This window comes from Sardina pilchardus, chromosome 8 (assembly GCF_963854185.1).
Source record: "Sardina pilchardus chromosome 8, fSarPil1.1, whole genome shotgun sequence".
NCBI lineage: Eukaryota > Metazoa > Chordata > Actinopteri > Clupeiformes > Clupeidae > Sardina > Sardina pilchardus.
The window spans coordinates 8,295,120-8,309,769 of record NC_085001.1 but is presented as its reverse complement, the minus strand read 5'-3'; the positions used below and the strand labels follow the sequence as shown (position 1 = coordinate 8,309,769).

General features: G+C 44.0%; 2 protein-coding genes across 2 annotated transcripts in view; one reads left to right on the top strand and one right to left on the bottom strand.

Annotated features, from left to right (window-relative positions):
* si:dkey-32e23.4 (dynamin-1-like protein) overlaps window positions 1-8,823 on the bottom strand; it is a 24,976-nt gene extending 16,153 nt beyond the window's left edge. Inside the window, exons 1-10 of the mRNA XM_062542584.1 lie at window positions 8,674-8,823; window positions 7,463-7,579; window positions 6,698-6,839; window positions 6,186-6,224; window positions 5,830-5,876; window positions 5,606-5,677; window positions 5,394-5,480; window positions 4,413-4,575; window positions 3,684-3,804; window positions 1,373-1,711 (exon numbers count right to left, since the gene is read on the bottom strand). Coding sequence (XP_062398568.1) covers window positions 1,373-1,711; window positions 3,684-3,804; window positions 4,413-4,575; window positions 5,394-5,480; window positions 5,606-5,677; window positions 5,830-5,876; window positions 6,186-6,224; window positions 6,698-6,839; window positions 7,463-7,564 — 1,112 coding nt within the window. The 5' untranslated portion in view covers window positions 7,565-7,579; window positions 8,674-8,823. The remainder of the gene's footprint in view (window positions 1-1,372; window positions 1,712-3,683; window positions 3,805-4,412; window positions 4,576-5,393; window positions 5,481-5,605; window positions 5,678-5,829; window positions 5,877-6,185; window positions 6,225-6,697; window positions 6,840-7,462; window positions 7,580-8,673) is intronic.
* Window positions 8,824-9,547: 724 nt separating this feature from the next.
* rab7b (RAB7b, member RAS oncogene family) lies at window positions 9,548-14,262 on the top strand. The gene is made up of 6 exons (XM_062542582.1): window positions 9,548-9,722; window positions 10,340-10,402; window positions 10,612-10,738; window positions 11,089-11,307; window positions 12,386-12,514; window positions 13,277-14,262. Exons 2-6 carry the CDS (start codon window positions 10,350-10,352, stop codon window positions 13,364-13,366), a joined length of 618 nt encoding a protein of 205 aa, XP_062398566.1. The 5' UTR covers window positions 9,548-9,722; window positions 10,340-10,349; the 3' UTR covers window positions 13,367-14,262.
* Window positions 14,263-14,650: the final 388 nt, after the last annotated feature.

The window sequence follows — 14,650 nt, the reverse complement described above, 5'->3', positions numbered from 1 at the left end:
TAGTAGCAGTGGTATAAGCGGGATAATCAACTCCGCGCCCTGTGCGTTTCTAGGAAAATAATGCACTTATCGAAGTGTCCGCCTGCGGCGTCGGGTCCTTATTACCACTTCGAACGTGCATTATTTATTTATAACGCACGGCGCGTCGTTGATTATCCCTTACCTGTTGTCTTACAGAACATATAGCCCTTTTGTAATATTAAGTAGGTTGCATAAAATGTAAACTTTAAAAGTCACTTTCAACTGCTCTCTTACACACTTCGTACAGTTCAGGAATCTTACTGCTGAAATGCGTGCCGGAGGGGATATTGAAGCGATGATCGAGAACATTTATCATGTAGCGAAATCCCATACCCAAAACCACCGTATAGGCAGGGCATCATGTCTTTTCCTATGAACACGCCAATCGCATTCGTTATGTCTTTGTGTTTTTGGGAATTATAGGAATATTGTTGCCGAAAGGCTGCAGCAATGGATGGTTGGGTTTTCGGTGGCAAACTAGCTCTCCGTGCTGCTCCACTTAAGGTTACAGCCGGGTGATGATGGCGCAAATGGGCCGACATGTTGGATGTGTTACCTTTATTAGGTGATCGTTGTGAAGCAGTGCTTGCACACTGTGCTTTGTTTACTGACGGTCTTTTTGACTTGTTCGTAGGCTACTTCGAATGTCGCCATGATCGTGCAGCCGCCGGTAAAGTTTGTTTCTTCTCACATGACTCCTTCATTTGCATTTCAACGTGCTTATTGGGTCTTGGGAAATTCAGTACAATTCTGATTGGTTGTTGCAAGGTTGACGAGAGGCAAGCTGAACAGTCAGAGAAAACTCATCCCCCGGGTCCTAAGCACTCCTTGCTATCGCTCCCAGGCTACGCGCGTGCAATAACCTTGTATTAAATAAAAAGTTTAATGTCGCGTATACCGAAATATTGCGGTTTAGGTGAGTCTATTGAACCGAACAGGCCAAACCGAACGGTTCAATAAATTATTGAAAACCGTTGCATCCCTACTGAACACATATGTTAATTCAAGCCCTAACTCACAGCTCAGAGGTCTGGATGTAGTGCGGCGTGCCCTCAATGGTGTTGCAGTGTGTGTGTATGTGTGTGCGTGTGTGTGTAAGTGGACTCACAGCTCGGAGGTCTGGATGTAGCGCGCGGTGCCCTCGATGGTGTTGCAGTGTGTGTGTGTGTGTGTGTGTGTGTGTGTGTGTGTAATTCAAGCCTAAACTCACAGCTCGGAGGTCTGGATGTAGCGCGCGGTGCCCTCGATGGTGTTGCAGTGTGTGTGTGTGTGTGTGTGTGTGTGTGTGTGTGTGTGTGTGTGTGTGTGTGTGTGTGTGTGTGTGTGTGTGTGTGTGTGTGCGTGGACTCACAGCTCGGTGGTCTGGATGTAGCGCGCGGTGCCCTCGATGGTGTTGCAGTAGTCGGAGGCGAACTTGGTGACGATCTGCAGCAGCGTGGCGGCGTGGTCCTCCACGGGCTGGCCGTAGCCGCTGAGCCGCGTCTGGTACTGCGAGCTGAGCACCGTCACGCGCGTCTTGAGCTCCGGCAGGCAGTCGCGGATGTGGTGCATGAGGAGGCGGCTCAGCGTGCGGGCCAGGTAGCGCGAGCCGCAGCGCGACGCCAGCGACGGGTAGTGGCGCTGCAGGAAGGCCTGCTCGTCCTTGCCGCAGTCGGCCAGGCTCTTCCCGGTGTTCAGGTCGTGCTGGCTCCTGCGTGGCGGGGCAGTGCCATGGGAGTGGGGGGTGGCGTGGAATGAGAATGGGTGGAATGAGAATGGGCATAAGAATGGGGGGGATAAGAATGGGTGGGCAGAATTAGAATGGGTGGATGGAGTTAGAATTCGGGATGTGTTTGGAGATTAGGGTGGGGGTGGGGAAGATAAAGACAGACACACACAACTATTACTTTCCTACACACTCACCGTCTTCACTCTTTTCATTTCAAGGCAGAAGCATGGGTTACCTGCGTGTGTGTGTGTGTGTGTGTGCGTGTGTGTGTGTGTGTGTGTTAGAAAGGGGCGGGGTGAGTAGAGTGAGGGTGAGGGTTGGGAAAGGAGGGCAATTAAGGAGAAAAATGTGACAGCAACATGAAAAGTGAATCTGATGTCTCAGTTTCTCTGAGGAAAAAAAAAAACTTGAATTTCTAGCTTCGTCTCTGCTGTCTTAGCTGCTGTCACACTTCAATTGCTCTCTGCATGAGATCAATAAAACTAATCTTATCTTATCTCAATCTAATCTCGAGAACTCTTCTTCCTCAAAACCTCTCTTCATCTCACTCGTTTGTTCTCTCTCTCTCTCTCTCTCTCTCTCTTCCTCTCCCTCTCTCTCACTCGTTTGCCACCCTCCCGTCGTTGCCCGCTGCTTGACTTCTCCTCCGCTCCCTCCTGAACACGGTACTCTACATCCCCCCGTCATCCTCTCAGCTGTTCATTCCCGAGCAATCCGTGTCGGCGACACTGCGGCACCCCCGATCACCGGCCCGACAAAACAAACTGCCACCGCGCATCGACCTCGCGCAGCCGCCGAATTCAGCCCTTTGATTGCAACCCGGCCGCGTATTGATCGCTAAAAAGGAAACCAGCCACAATAAAAACAGCACGCGCCACACCGAGCAGAGCCGAAACACAGGACTGCACGGGGGACCGAGAGAGAGGAGCTGGGTGCCATCGAGGGGCGGATGGAGGGGGTAGGGTGTGTGTGTGTGTGTGTGTGTGTGTTGGGTTGTCAGATTAAGTTTGCAATGCAAAGTGGCAGGAGAGAGGTGGAGAGCAAGCGCCCGGTTAAATTACTTCAACATTGCACTGCTCTAGCTCTGCCCCTCCAGCACTGTGGGGCTAAGCTGCAGCTACTGACAGAGACAGGGAGAGAAAGAGAGAGAGAGAGAGAGAGAGAGAGAGAGAGAGACAGAGAGAGAGAGAGGAAGAGAGGGACAGAGAGAGAAAGAGAGAGACAGAGAGAGAAAGAGAGAGAGAGAGACAGGGAGAGAAAGAGAGAGAGAGAGAGGGACAGAGAGAGAAAGAGAGAGACAGAGAGAGAAAGAGAGAGAGAGACAGAGACAGGGAGAGAAAGAGAGAGAGAGAGACAGACAGACAGACAGAGAGGGAGGAGGGAGGAAGATAAAGACATAGAGAGAGAGAGAGAGAGAGAGAGTAAGGAAGATAAAGACATAGAGAGAGAGAGAGAGAGAGAGAGAGAGAGTAAGGAAAACAAAGAATGAGAGAGAAACAAGGAGAAACAAAGAGAAGGATTGCTCCCTCGTTTATCATTCAGGGCCCACTCTTTCATCTGGGAGACCCGGAGCCGAGGCAAGAGAAAGAGCAACTCTGGGTGGATGTCAGTTAGAGCTGCTGTGAGATACTGATTTAATTAACCAGTTGAAATACCAAGTGTCAAGTGACCAGGCAATTTTCATTCCATTCAACAGATATGAATTAAATTACATGACATAATTCCCCCCCATGAAAAGACGTTAACAGTCGATAAGCTTTCAATTTCCGGCAGAATTACCACAGGGATATAGCATAGGAAGGGAAAAGCATGAAACAGATTTTTTTTCCTTTTTGTTTTAAAAAAGACCTCTATTGTAAGACAAATGAACAATTAGAAATTAGCATTACAATCAGAACTAATACATTCCGGAATTAGAACAAAAATGTTAATTTTGGACAGCACATGTACAAACCTGTTCACCACTCCAACAATCCCCAGGCGCACGGGAATGACTCGACCCAGAAGCACCTCCAAAGCGTCGGTACCGGCGTCCATCAGGTCCAGCTTACTGACCACGAGCAGAGTCCTGCGGCCTGCACACATACATTTGAATTCTTCATTTGAATCCACCAAACAAATATCTTACAGAAAGGATTCAAATATTCTCAGAGATGACACAGCACACAGACACACACACGCAAACACACACTAATGAAGACAACATATCACCAAAACAAAACAATACACAACTTACATATGAACTAACACTGCCATCTATCACACCGAGTTCTGGAATCCAACGTTAGCTAGTTTCTAATTGGAATTGTCTACAATTTGTCAAACCTGAAGTCCACCAAGAAAGTATTCTGCAAAACACAATACTTATTTTCACATATTTTACCATATTTTCAGCAGTGTATCCAATGTAAGCATCCCCAAGTACTGTCTGTGAGATTTCACTGCTGACTAGATGACAGATACAGACTTGCCTGAAATCTGTAATGTTCTTTTTAAATGTCAGAGCCAAAAAAGGAAACAAACAAACATCAAAAGGCTCCCTAAATCCCAAAAGAACTAAAAGAAAAAAAGAGAGAGCGAGCGAGGCCCACAAACAGAGTGTGGAATGAGCACAGAGGCGTGTGGAGCGAGGGGGGGGGGGGGGGGGGCAGAGGAAGAGCTGCGGAGTGGGCACCCTCCTCACCTTCTGGGTCGACCTCGCGCGCCAGCTTGAGCCCCTCGGAGGTGGCGAGGTCGGAGTTGGCGGGCGACACGCACAGGATGAGGGAGTTGGGGTTGGAGATGAAGCTGACGATCATCTCCTGCACCTGCGTCTCAATGTCCTCGGGCTGATCACCGACCGGCACCTGCCACAGAGAGCGGGGGAAGGAACCGTTTGGAAGGGGAACTAAAGAGTTCTTGGTACTTTTTTTTTTTTGAAAGGAGAAGGGTGACTGATGACAACCTCACAAAGGCACTGGGAGGGCTGAAGCGGGAGGCTGGGGTGGCAAACATGTGAGGGGTGGCTTGGGTCGGTCATGTTCAACTCGCGACCTATTTAACCTATTTCAAATTAATACTTTCATTTCTCAGCCTGATTGATTAAAACACTAAAAGTTTGGTGTGGATGTGAAATTGCTTTCCTTTTTTTGGGGCATCAGTTTTGTTTAGACCATGTCTAAAGTCTGCCTAGTTGCTGAGTAGACAGCCTTTTGGTTAAATTCTTAGGCTGAAAAAAGGAAGTAATGAAGGAAAAAAAGCCAGTGCTACAACGAGAAACAAAACTACACAACGTCTTGGCAGAGAAGACATTTACTCACTTTGTGTCTTTGGCTCCAACAATGCACACTCTGTTCGGTGTGAGGGGGGAATTAGAATGAAAACAAATCCGAGAACATTTGGTTCTGGTTTAGTTCCCCTTTAATAAGAAAGTTTAGCCACAGCGTAGTGGGCAGTGGGCAGTGAGCGAGGTGGACCCTACTTGCATCACTCTACAATCCCATTCCTCACAAAAATCACTCACTGTCGAACCGAAGGAAAGGCAATGTCTCAAATAATTTAATTATGGCGTCTTTTAGACATCTATCAGCAATGCCTCATTCAAAATCTGATGCTATCTGCAAGGTCAAAGTATGTTTTATTTATGTCAGAATGATGAATTGGGATTTTTTATTGAAGAGCCTACCTTGGTGATTCCTGGCAGGTCTACGAGAGTGAGGTTGAGGACATTTGGGGAATAGATCTTCAGGTAGATGGGCTCTGGACTGATGCCCTACGTCAGGTGGTGCGCAAGAGAGAGAAACAAAGGCACCAGAGATGAAAATTCAAAGCTCACTCTTGGAAGTAAAAAAAAAAAATACTTTAAAATCACAGGGGTTAAAGATGGTCTTAACTGACCTTGTTTTCTCCAGTACCACGGTCAGTTTCCAACTCTATCTCCTTACAAATTTCTGAGAAATCTGTGAATATCTATGAGGCACAACATACAAAATAATTCGTTTTTACTATGTTTCAATGTGTAATACCCAGAAATGTGTACATTTGGGAAATTAAACAAAGATTATTGCTGATGTGCATTTAACCTGGTTACAGCTAACACAGAAAACAAGGCTAAAAGGTACCTGGTTTTTACAGTGAAGGAAAGTTCCCCACTCGTCTGCCTTGATACCTTGATGACAAGAAAGAAGACTGTGAGGCCACAGCAAAAAAATGCTGAGCATGACATTCACACACTGTAGACGAGACATCATGACAAAACACTCAACTCGGGATGGGAGGGTCAGTCAACAAAGTCAGACGGTGATGGGAAAAAAAAAAAACATACAGACAAACAAACAAACAAACGTGACAGCACAGGAATGCTTAAAATAGAAGGAAAAAGGAGGGGAAAAAGAAAAGAACGGAGAACAGACAGCACTGACAGACGGCGAAACAAAGGTGAGATCATGCAGAAAGTCTAGCATTCACACACAGAGACCTGGATAGGCGTTTTGGGAGTTTTGTTTTGGCCCGTTTCCTATGGAGTAAGGAGGAAGAAAGGGAAGGAGAATAGGTAATATTTAAAAGTATTAGAAAGACTACTAGACCGTGACAGACCTGAATCCAATCAGCATAACAATGTACAGTACACCTACTTCTAAAGGACAGGCATGACATTAGTGCTATTTACACTATTACACAAACACTACTGTGATGGAGCACTTTTATATTTCCTATTAAATAACAATTTATATTTCCCATTAAATAACAGCTAATCTTTTACAGAAGACATTAACTCAGTTTCGTGGCCAGAAAACACATCTACCAGAGGTCAAGCAAGTCTTTGAGAACACATGCAAAGAGAGTTTAGACAGAAGATGAGAATAGAAGATTAGCAAGTACTGTACTGTATGTCAGCTAATGCAAATAGTACAGTATGTCCATCTGACAAAGCCCACGCATTTTCTCTGTTAACAGCACTGACACGTGTACTGTGGGACGTTTCATTACCATTATCCTGCTTCCCCCTCTCCTCCAGGGGGGGTACGTGCACCAGTTGTAACACCAGGGGGCGCCGTGTGACAATGCCTGACCCCCGGGGCAAAAAGTCACGCCCTACCAGGCTCTCCAGCACAGAGCTCTTTCCACTGCTCTGTGGGGGACATAGAAGAAGCGCAAGAGTCAGACCTTCTCCCTTGAGACACGCCAGCCTCGCTGCAACAACAACCTAATCAGCGCTAACATTGAATGCTTCTGTGTCAGAATTAAGTAGTGACCACACGGTCGAAACGTCATTTATTTTGTGCCCAAGAAAAGAAAAGAAAACGAAAGAGAAGGATTTCAAGTGTGCGAACCTTTTTCCATTTTTTATGATTTACCCTTGTTCTGCACCTTGACCTGGGATGTGCACAAACTTTTTTGCTATAATAGAATTAAGTAGCTTGCCATCAGGCTCATAATTGGACTGCGCTCACTTTAAGATCACCTTTTTAAAAATAAAAGCCTTTAAACAAAAGCCTGATTCACTGATATGTATATTAATGCCAGCATAGTGCGTGCGTACACGCCACACTTCTATTAGATATATTACTTGTCAGTGCGTGTCAAGAGTTCTGTGCTATCTTAAAATTCAGTTTCGCAACTGAAGTTATTTCAGTGTTGCCTTGAGGCAGCCAGGCCAAGCATGTCACGAAGACATGAGTCAGCTATGTGGTCAACTATGAATTCAGCCCAGGCTGTAGTTACAAATCAACAGCAGCCCCGGCATACACTAACCTGGGACCCAACCACCACAATCTGGGGCAGCTGAATGCTCTCAGCGCCGACGGTGAGGAAAACCTCCTGCAGCCGGTTTATGACAGGAATCAGAGTCTCCATCTCGTTGGCTGGGAACTACCTGTGCATGTGGGGGGGGAGAGAGAGAGAGAGAGAGAGAGAGAGAGAGAGAGAGAGAGAGTGTGTGAGAGTGTGTGTGTGTGAGTGAGTGAGTGAGTGAGTGAGTGAGTGAGTGAGTGAATGAGTGAGTGAGTGCCTAATTCTTTAATCTAACAACAAATACAAATACCCTTCAGACAAAGCTCTCACACCACAAAGAGGCTTATGTCCCTCAGACAGGCCGCAGATAACAAAGGGCACAGAGTAAGTCAATTACATATGTTTGTTTTGTTGTGATCCTTAACATACTGAGCTTCACTTATGATTGCATTACGTAAGTAGAGCCAACAGGGAATCAGTGGCCCAATGAATGGCTCGGGCCAAATTAATCCCGAATCCTGGGAGGGAGAGTTTTATTTTTAGGATGGCAGATGACTTATTCATCCTTCGTTTTTAGTTTTTTCTTTTTCTTTTCCAATCGCTATAACAGTAGGCTATTCATATTCTGGGACAGTGCTTGCAAACATATATATCTAGCGAACAGTGAAATGTCTGGGAGGCAACCTCCTGCTGCTCATCCTCGCCTAACACCGATAAGACAGAGATAAATAAGAACATTGCACAGAGATATGACACAGCACGGCGTATCCGAAACGGAACAAGAGTCGTGGGCTTCATTCATTACACACAGGAGGAACTGAATTAAAATCCCCATGATGCAGACCACACTAGACAGTGCCATAACAGCATAAGAGGGTACCATAGGAGGGTACCCTCCAAGGCTGCTGAATCCCGCCTATTGGCAGCGCCATAGCAAGCTGGCTAAGATAAGCAAGCTCTCTGAATATCGCATGCTCAAAAGGTCAGCGAACAGTGTCAAAGAGACACATCGATATCACACACTGGGATTGCACAATTTCGCTGATACGTGAATAATCACGAGATTGTAAGGAAACCGGGTGTTGCTTGCGTCTCTCGTTGTTAAGGATGCTTGTCGCTAATATGTATCTTAGCTAAGCTAGCAAGGGCAGCTAAGGTGGAGGAAGCTGGGAAGAAAATATGAATTGGCTGGTGAGCTAGCTAGCTAGCAAAAGAGAATAGGGTTTCCTTACCAGAGGGCAAAGAGTCGATTTAAATGGAACCTAAGCTGAGATATTCACTGCATACTTATACGTTAAGAAATATATATAAAAACATGTTATATCTTGAGAATTCTTGCAGAACGTCTCATCCCGACCTCACTTGGTTCACATCCGCACACACACAGCTGTCAGAGCAAATTAGGTGTACCCCACTTCGAGATAATGCATGCTGATTGGCCAAGGCACTCGTGAGAGCTGCATGTTGCTTATATCTGATTGGTCTAATTTCCATTCAGTCAATACATAGTCCCATACTAGATAGTATAAAATACTACTGTTTACTAATGTTTCCTTTAACACATTCTGCACACTTGAGCTAGAAATCAACACACTACATTTGTGTTGAGTAATTCATGCGTTTTACGTGCTTGAAATAATCATGTGCATTGAATTTTAAGGCTAATTTGAATATAACACATTTTCATCCAAATATTTAATGAGTAGCGTAATGCTTCTATTGTATGTGTTGTCTGACATTAGATACTGGTTCAAGTGCCAGTTCTAGGATTCAGCTGGGTGTGGTGTCTAGTAGTCTCTTGTGGTTGGAAAGATGTAACGCATGTTAGCAAGGATGAACAGGTGAACCCATACAAATAACTAGAATAAAGCCAAGTCCCTTAATTAATTTCGGCAGTGTTGTTAAACTACGGTACCAAATGAAACAACTATGAAAGTAATTTTCTACAAAAATACACCTATGCTTTTGGAATTTTAGCCCAACTTTCAATGATTCCTGGTGCACTGGTTGAACACTCATGTGAAACGTTTCCGCTGTGTGGCAGCCTATCCAGGTGATGTGCGTGTCAGATGTGCGTCAACCCCTTGTGACTACGCAGCCATATTCAGTAAGGAACACGCTCACAAAAACAGTTGATGTTCGGCCCAACGTTGAGAAAAAGGACGTCTGACGCTGCAGTTTAGAAAAACATTTTTCTAATCTGACTGTCAGTTTACCATTGAAAGCAAGGAAACATAACCATTGTAGAATCTCCGTTTTTGTAACAGCGTGGATGCGAACGGTAAGTCAATGGCGTGATTTTATTTTCCTGATGTAACGTTAGCTTATCAATCGATGTTAGCCTATAGCATATTTGGCTTGTCATATCGGTGACAGTAATATGGTGTCAGCAGCCTATGTGGCAATTATACCACACTACTTTATATCCTACTTTAAACAAACAGTATGCACTAGGTTGGTCAGTTAAATTGGATGATGGCAACTTCCCATATGTATTTCATCAGTACCTCTAACATGGTAACGTTAGTGTGATCTTGCGTTAGCAGTGTCTGAATCCAGGAGTTTTGCATCGCATGAGAGAAATGATTAAATTAGAGGGTTTATTGGTTATTCATCAAGGACGCGATACGTTAGACATGCTTAATCGAGTCATTGTTGCACAGTAAGCTCAAGTACCAGCCCATTGTGTTTGATCATTGCAAAGCATTTCGACTTTATCTTCAATCTAACATAACTATCTATCAGGCTATCATAGCCTAGGGCACAAGTCGCGAGGTCATTATGTTAATTCTTGCACTGTCAAATCTCACTTCGTCAGGAGACACGTTCAACATGTCAAAAAGACAGTTTGTGACAGTTGTGTGTGTGTGACAGTTGATGTTATTCTCTCCACTCCAGTGAGAACACCATGGCCTCCCGAAAGAAGGTCCTCCTGAAGGTGATAATCCTTGGTGACTCAGGGTAAGTGAAGTGCATCATGTTATATTTGTTTGATCTCTCTGATTTATGGTACAATTCCAGAAGATGTACGAATTAAGGTGTGATTTGCTCTGATACATATGTAAACATCCAAGCAGGCCCCAAGTGTATTACTCACCCTGTTTTAATACATGCACTACTTACAGCAATGTTGCATCTGATTTAGCTCCTCTGTGCTCTCTTTTCCATAGAGTTGGGAAAACTTCTCTGATGAACCAGTATGTGAACAAGAAGTTCAGCAATCAGTACAAAGCCACAATCGGCGCAGATTTCCTTACCAAAGAAGTGATGGTGGATGACAGACTTGTGACTATGCAGGTATGAACGTGTTGTTTTGAAATTGAATCAGAACATCGGTTATAAACACTTACCAATTACGCTGGAATTTTGGAATTTGTGAAATCAGTACCACGCCTAATTATGCATACAAAATGATTGTTACAAATACCCTGCACAGGGATTTCACTTTGGACCTCTGTTTAGTCTAGTCACCATCTTGTACTCTGGTCAGCTCAAGTATTGATCATACAATCACACATTCATTTTTGGGCCTTTGATGACTTAACTCTGATGCCATGCATTATGTTTATATGACATAGTATGCATGTTTTTGAGATACTCAAGAGCGGTGTGAGGTACTGATCTTCTCTCTGCCCCGGGTGACTCAGATCTGGGATACAGCCGGCCAGGAGCGCTTTCAGTCTCTGGGCGTGGCGTTCTACCGCGGGGCCGACTGCTGCGTGCTGGTGTATGATGTTACTGCTCCCAACACGTTTAAGACTTTGGACAGCTGGCGAGATGAGTTCCTGATCCAAGCCAGCCCTCGTGACCCGGAAAACTTCCCATTTGTGGTGTTGGGCAACAAAATCGACCTGGAAAATAGGCAGGTCTGTAGGCATACACCTCTCCTCACTTGTACAGGATAAAAGTTTGATTTATGTATTATTTAACCTCTAAAGAGTGCAAAGTTGACAAAGAGCACACACGTCAAACACTGGAAAGCACCTAGGGTACCTAGAGTGCAGCAGAAAAGTCAATAAAAAAATTATAGAGGTATCACATGCTATGTAATAAAATGATACAGGTCCTCGGGAGCAATATCTGGTTTGGGGACACTCTAACCTCCTTTTTAACCTCTAAACTTTACAGTCTAAGGAGTAAAATGAAAATGAAACCACTTACAAAATGGTGTAGTCACCATATTTTGTTGTATTGCATCATATTATTTTATGGTTATGGTTATGGAATTTAGCAGACACTTTTGTCCAAAACAATCAAATAAAATAAAACAATACAATAGATAAACATTAACAGTAAACTGTTTTTAAAAGTTGGTAAGACTGCATTAAAGAAAATAATAATGCAATAATGAAAAATAATGTCATGCAATATCAACAATCAATAGTACTTGGCAACTCATTTCACCAATGAGGAACCACTGAGGAAAAGAGTGGGCGTTTGGGGATGTAATATAGAATTGAGATGGCTTGGAGCTGATTTAGTAAGTGTCCTATAGGCCAACGCAAGAGATTTAAATTTAATTCTAGCCACTATAGGAAGCCAATGAAGAGTACCTAAGAGAGGGGTTACATGTGTCATCTTTGGCTGATTAAATACCAGGCGTGCTGCAGTGTTCTGAATCAATTGTAATGATCTCACTACACAAGCAGGCAGGCCAGCTAACAGTGACCATAGTCCAGTTTGGAGATAACCATAGCCAGGACTATTCAAGAAGTTGTGTGTAGTCTGGTGTCAAATAAGGTCTGATTTTCCTAATGTTGAAAAGGACAAACAGACATGATTTTGCAATCGAGGCTACACACTCAGAGAAGTTAAGTTGGTCATCAATTATGACGCCAAAGTTACGTGTCTATCTAGTCGGTGTCAGTGAGGATGAGTCAATCTGAATGTTAATCTGTTGGGTTGCGGTTTCTCATTGTTTTGATATCTCATTGTTTCCAACAGGTGACAACAAAACGCGCCCAGGCATGGTGTCAAAGCAAAAATAACATCCCATATTTTGAGACCAGTGCCAAAGAAGCCATCAATGTGGACCAGGCCTTCCAGACCATTGCACGAGACGCTCTCAAGCAGGTACAGAGGCATATATTATTGTTTCATATGGTGAAATGTGCATGACTGCACATTGCTATTATGTTCAAATGATTCGCTTGTCAACTATACAGCAGGGTCAGAGTTTGTATAGTCACTGAAAACACAATTGGGACAGTAATATAACAGAGAGTAAAGAAAGGGGTCAAGATGACAGCTGAAGGTTGATTTGTGTAAATGGCAACTTTGATGCACAAGGCTTCGGGTCACTCCTTCTTAAAGTTCACTAGGATAGTAACTAATTAGTGCATACTAGTTACATTTGTAGAGTGAATGAACGGCGTTACATACATACATCTTAAGCCTCATTCAGACTGCAAGAGACTACTGATTAGAAAATCAATGCATCAGCAATGTTTATGCAGCATTTAATGTTCTGCTTCCTGTTTTGGATAAAGGGTGTAGGTCAAAGGTTAGGGCTAGTAACTAATTAGTGCATACTAGTTACATTTGTAGAGTGAATGAACGGCGTTACATACATACATCTTAAGCCTCATTCAGACTGCAAGAGACTACTGATTAGAAAATCAATGCATCAGCAATGTTTATGCAGCATTTAATGTTCTGCTTCCTGTTTTGGATAAAGGGTGTACTGTAGGTCAAAGGTTAGGGTGTCTGCCAGATTAGGCTCGTCTCTTTCTTTGTCAGTAAATCATGTTGAATATTACCAACAAATGAGAACTAAGAAAAAGTTTGATGAACATGATCATTTCATTTATATTTAAATGTGATGGAATGTTTCAGGAGTCGGAGGTGGAGACCTATGATTTCCCGGACCAGATCAAGCTAAGGGACGACAGACCGGCCTCGTCCAGCGACGGCTGCAGCTGCTGAGGGAAGAGTCAGGATAGGAGATAGGAGATGGGAGGGGTGGAGAGGCTGGGGAGGGGGGGGATACCACTGGATCTTGAACCTGAAGAGACAGTTACAGCGGACAACGTTCCCTTCCAACACGAACCCTCTCGTCTGGCCAGGCTGCAGCTAACTGGGTGAAAACGAAACGACCAAGTAACCATCCACCCCACTCATCCACCCAACCAACAGCAACCTTCTCTGGATTCCTGCTTTAAGCAGGGAGAAGGAGGATGGTGAAAAACCCAGAAGAGCAAGACACCCAACATGGTTAGGCATTGACTTTCAGAGCATCATGTATTAAGATCATTTCTGCAAATCCAGCCGAATTTAACCATAGATGTAGTAACTTCATTTTATTCTATTGCACATCATCATTCTGTAATATTGTTAGACGTCAAAACTAACCTATTACTTCCCCCATCTTTTTTTTTTTTTACCACCCCAGTACTTTTGATTTTGCTCCCAAGTTTTTCCATGTACTAAATACATCTGTTTCTTTTCCTGATCTGTTCAGAATGTCAGTTGGCCATAGGCCTAGACATGGAGACAGCCAACCAAGGTTTGAAAGGCCCATGAATAATAATAAATGGTAGGATCTAGCGTGGTTTTTAAACCGTTTAAGTGAAATGACATTGTTTAGGGAGGAAGTGTGACAAACAGGAGGGTGGAAGTGAAACACAGCCTGGGGGTGGGGTTGGGAAGAGACAGGATGTGAGGACATATCTGCTGCCTAGTGACACGTCAAAGGTTAACCTTGTTGCTGTTGCTCTCAATTTCCTGTTGACCTCTTGCAAATTAAAAAGGCACAATGTGTAGGAGGGTTTTATCAGAAAACATTTCGACTAAAGCAGGGTATTTTATGAAAAAAAAAACAAGACACATCAAGCATCAAGAAGACGCGCAAGCATGCACACGCACACACGCTGTGTCAAAGCTGCTTCGACAGCGGATGGTTCTGTATATGAATGTGCCCCTATTCTGTGTCTTGTACTGTACATGAATACTATCGGAGTTGCTGGATACTCAGCTGCAGATCATGGCCATAAGATTACACACAATACGACTGAGTGAGGAGATTCCCTCAATCAACATGTGCTGATCTTTGTTCTTGGTTTTTTTTTTCTGTTTCTGTTGTACTTTACACATGTGAAATGCCATTCCATTCATTATGTTTTTGTATGCCAAAATGAATCAAATCATGAAGTTTGCTGAAGTAGAATATATGCCCTTTCTATTCTGACCTGAAGCCCACTTGTAAATCCA